Raw genomic sequence first — 3,726 nt, forward strand, 5'->3', positions numbered from 1 at the left:
CTGCGCCAAACGAGTAAAACTGAGGATTCGGGACTACAAATCGAGAGCCCTGAATCTGAGTTTCATTCTGCTCCAAACCTACCAGGTGACCTGGGGCAGAAGCACCTGCTCCAGGGGACTTTGCCTGGGGACCCCAAAGGGGTCGAACACCCTCCCCAGCACCAGCCCTCCACCTCTGGGGTGAATGGGGCGGTATGAGGTCACCGCCGCCTAGGCACTGCGCCTCGACCATTCCACGGGCAGCCTGAGAACTGCCATTGCCCGTCCAGGCGGAGTCCAGCCCTGGAAGTCGTCCGTTCAGGGAAAGCCCCTCACCCCATCCCGCGCGGGCCTCCGCCGTCGTCCGTCGTCGGCGTCGGCTCAGGGTAAACCCACCGCCTCGGTACAGACACAGCAGGAGCACTCACGTCTCCACACAGGCACGCCCCGCCCTGCGCGCTCGCGGTTACCCGCACCCAGCCCCTCGCTCCCAAACTCCCACACCCGCCCGGCCACCCGCCTTCGCTCGTGCCCACGCCGTTGCCTCTTGGCGCTGCCGGCGCCGGACCTCACGACGGTGCCCCAGCCCCGGGGTCGGTTGCCGGCGAGGGGGAGGCCCCCCGGCGGACCCCGCCCCCGCCCCGCCCAGTCCCCCGGGCTACGTGACCGCGCGCGCACGTGTTCCGGCCCTTCGGCGCCGCGGGTCGGATCCTCCTCCCGGTCCGTCCCGGCCCCCGCCCTCTTAGACCTGCGGCAGGCCGGGCGGGGAGGCGGCGGGCCCGGGAAGCGGCGGAGACGCGGCGCCCGCCGAGTCGGGCGGAGCAGCGGCCCCGGTGGGCTGGCGGCGGCTTCGCCATGAACCCCAGGGGCCTGTTCCAGGACTTCAACCCGAGTAAGTTCCTCATCTACGCCTGCCTGCTGCTCTTCTCGGTGCTGCTGCCCCTCCGCCTGGACGGCATCATCCAGTGGAGCTACTGGGCCGTCTTCGCCCCCATATGGCTGTGGAAGCTGCTGGTCATCGCCGGCGCCTCCGTGGGCGCGGGCGTTTGGGCCCGCAACCCCCGATACCGCACCGAGGGGGAGGCCTGCGTGGAGTTCAAAGCCATGTTGATCGCCGTGGCCATCCACTTGCTGCTGCTCATGTTCGAAGTCCTGGTCTGCGACAGGGTGGAGAGGGGGACCCACTTCTGGCTGCTGGTCTTCATGCCACTTTTCTTCGTATCCCCAGTGTCCGTGGCCGCCTGCGTCTGGGGCTTCCGACACGATAGGTCGCTAGAGCTGGAGATCCTGTGCTCTGTCAACATCCTGCAGTTCATCTTCATCGCCCTGAGGCTGGACAGGATTATCCACTGGCCGTGGCTAGTGGTGTTCGTGCCCCTGTGGATTCTCATGTCGTTCCTCTGCCTAGTCGTCCTCTATAACATCGTCTGGTCCCTCCTGTTCCTGCGCTCCTTGGATGTGGTTGCGGAACAGCGGAGGACACACGTGACCATGGCCATCAGCTGGATAACGATTGTCGTGCCCTTGCTCACTTTTGAGGTTCTGCTAGTTCACAGATTAGATGGCCACAACACGTTCTCTTACATCGCCATATTTGTCCCCCTTTGGCTTTCGTTGATAACTTTAATGGCCACGACATTTAGGCGAAAAGGAGGCAATCATTGGTGGTTTGGTATTCGCAGAGATTTCTGTCAGTTTCTGCTTGAAATTTTCCCATTTTTAAGAGAATATGGGAACATTTCCTATGATCTACAGCACGAAGACAGTGAAGATGCTGAAGAAACATCAGTTCCGGATGCTCCGAAAATTGCTCCGATGTTTGGAAAGAAGGCCAGGGTAGTCATAACCCAGAGTCCTGGGAAATATGTTCCCCCGCCTCCCAAGTTAAATATTGATATGCCGGATTAAACCCCTGGAGAGCGCCTCTCTGTGGATCGGGAACCATATACACACGCAAAATCCACCTTACTTTTGCCTCTTTGCTCATCCATCCCAAACTTGGAACTGAAAATAGGCTCCAAACACCGTCATCTCATGCCTTGTTTGAGATTGATGCCTGTCGGTCGCTCATCAGTACGCACCATAGACGTAGGGGGTTATTTTAATCTATGGCTCTGCGTGTGCACGCATGCGTGTGGTGTGTGTGTGTGTGTGTGTGTGTGTGTGTGGTGTATACGTGGGACAACTTGCATTCCAGGCTGGTGCTTTAGAAGCTCGCTTGGGAGCAGTCAGTTGAATAGTAGGTCCTCAAATGAAATAAACAGCTGGGTCTTTTTTTTTTTTTTTTTAGTGGTACTATGCCTGTTGAAAGTATTGTTTAAAAGTATTTTTATACACTGCTAGTCTAAAGTTGTATTTCAGATTGTACCTGTTGTGACATAATAGCAAATGTAAAGAATTCTCTTTCCCACCACTTGTTTATAAGCCTTAGAGTTCTTATTTTTAGTGTTCCTACTGTTAAAATAGTTTTTCTTTGGGCTTTGCTGATACTGGTCTTTAATATCATAAAAGGTGAATTTTTCTAATGAAATGAATCCATGCATATATGATATTTATATGAATATTTTAGCAACGTATTATGTTGAATTCTAGTTCTGTGCATTACAATGTATTACGTTACAGTATTTTTTTAAGTTTATATATATGTGAAGATACACGTCTATTGCAGCTGTCCTTAAAGATTGCTTAAAACATTAGTATGTACCCAGTATAAGATTTTGTCAAAGTATCAGGCGTGAATATAGGGATCGTAAATCCCATGGCTCTTAATATTCAGGTGTTAGATGACTCAGTCTACACAGCTTTAAGGTCTCAGTAGAGGGAGGAACGACCATCCTCTGGGAATAGGTGACATGCTCCAGTGTGATACCAGGCCACAAAGTGACACTGTTAATTGAGCACCTGGAATTTTCCAACACAGGTAGTAACGGCTCTTCAGGAACAACCAATATGAGCAATAGGTGATTTGTTCATTGCGAAGAGCCTTAGAATATTTCTCGGCTATAATAAAAAATGTTACTTGTCATCAGAATGCTGGGAAGAGTAGCGTGAACCAAAACACGGCCAGTAAGAGCAGGCATTATTTCAAGGTCCAAACTTTTTGATCTGTCAGCAACAGGGAAAGAAGAGTTATTTGTAAAGTCAGTACAGGGTACTTCTTCAGGCACTGGTGGTACACCAGGGAATCAGGCAAAAATCAGATTCTGAGAGAATAATGTTCTTCTGACTGAGAACAAATAAATACTTTCAAAAGGAGGTTGAAATAGAAAAGTGTAGTGATATTATTGCTGGAGAAAAGGAAGGAGGGAATCCATGTTTATCATTAGCAACTTAGTAAAACTGATCTAACTTGCTAGTCAACTATTCCAAGTCAATAACTTGGTTTACCCAGCGAGGGTCATGCCCCCAACAAAAGCTAGTCCTGGGAGCCTGGCTTCCTGAAAGCCTGAGGACGTCCCAGCTCAGTTCAGTCGCCTAGGACTGTGCCAAGCTCGCGCACACGCACACACACACACACACACACACACTCACACTCTTAGTTCACACCAGCCCTCGGAATGTGGGAAGCAGCCCTGAGCAGCAGTAACATTTCGGCACCAAGAATTCATCCGTTTCTCAAATATTCATTGAGGACCAACTCTGAGGTCCCTCCCCGCACTCACGAAGTACACGATCAGAAGTGACCACGAGAAGATAGGGCGCGTCACAGCAGTCTGCCTGTGGGAAGGAACAAGCCAAGAGCCGGAT

General features: G+C 52.1%; 1 protein-coding gene across 1 annotated transcript; it reads left to right on the forward strand.

The window, feature by feature from the left end:
- The first annotated feature begins 638 nt into the window (after positions 1-638).
- Positions 639-3,489, forward strand: TMEM185B (transmembrane protein 185B). Its single transcript, XM_002917571.4, has one exon. The coding sequence runs from the start codon at positions 835-837 to the stop codon at positions 1,885-1,887; it is 1,053 nt and encodes a 350-aa protein (XP_002917617.1). The 5' UTR covers positions 639-834; the 3' UTR covers positions 1,888-3,489.
- The last annotated feature ends 237 nt before the right edge of the window (positions 3,490-3,726 follow it).

This window comes from Ailuropoda melanoleuca, chromosome 2 (genome assembly GCF_002007445.2).
Source record: "Ailuropoda melanoleuca isolate Jingjing chromosome 2, ASM200744v2, whole genome shotgun sequence".
In the NCBI taxonomy this organism is placed as follows: domain Eukaryota; kingdom Metazoa; phylum Chordata; class Mammalia; order Carnivora; family Ursidae; genus Ailuropoda; species Ailuropoda melanoleuca.

Coding starts and splice junctions, on each gene's coding strand:
- TMEM185B (XM_002917571.4), top strand. CDS start 835: ATGAACCCCAGGGGCCTGTTCCAGGACTTCAACCCGAGTAAGTTCCTC.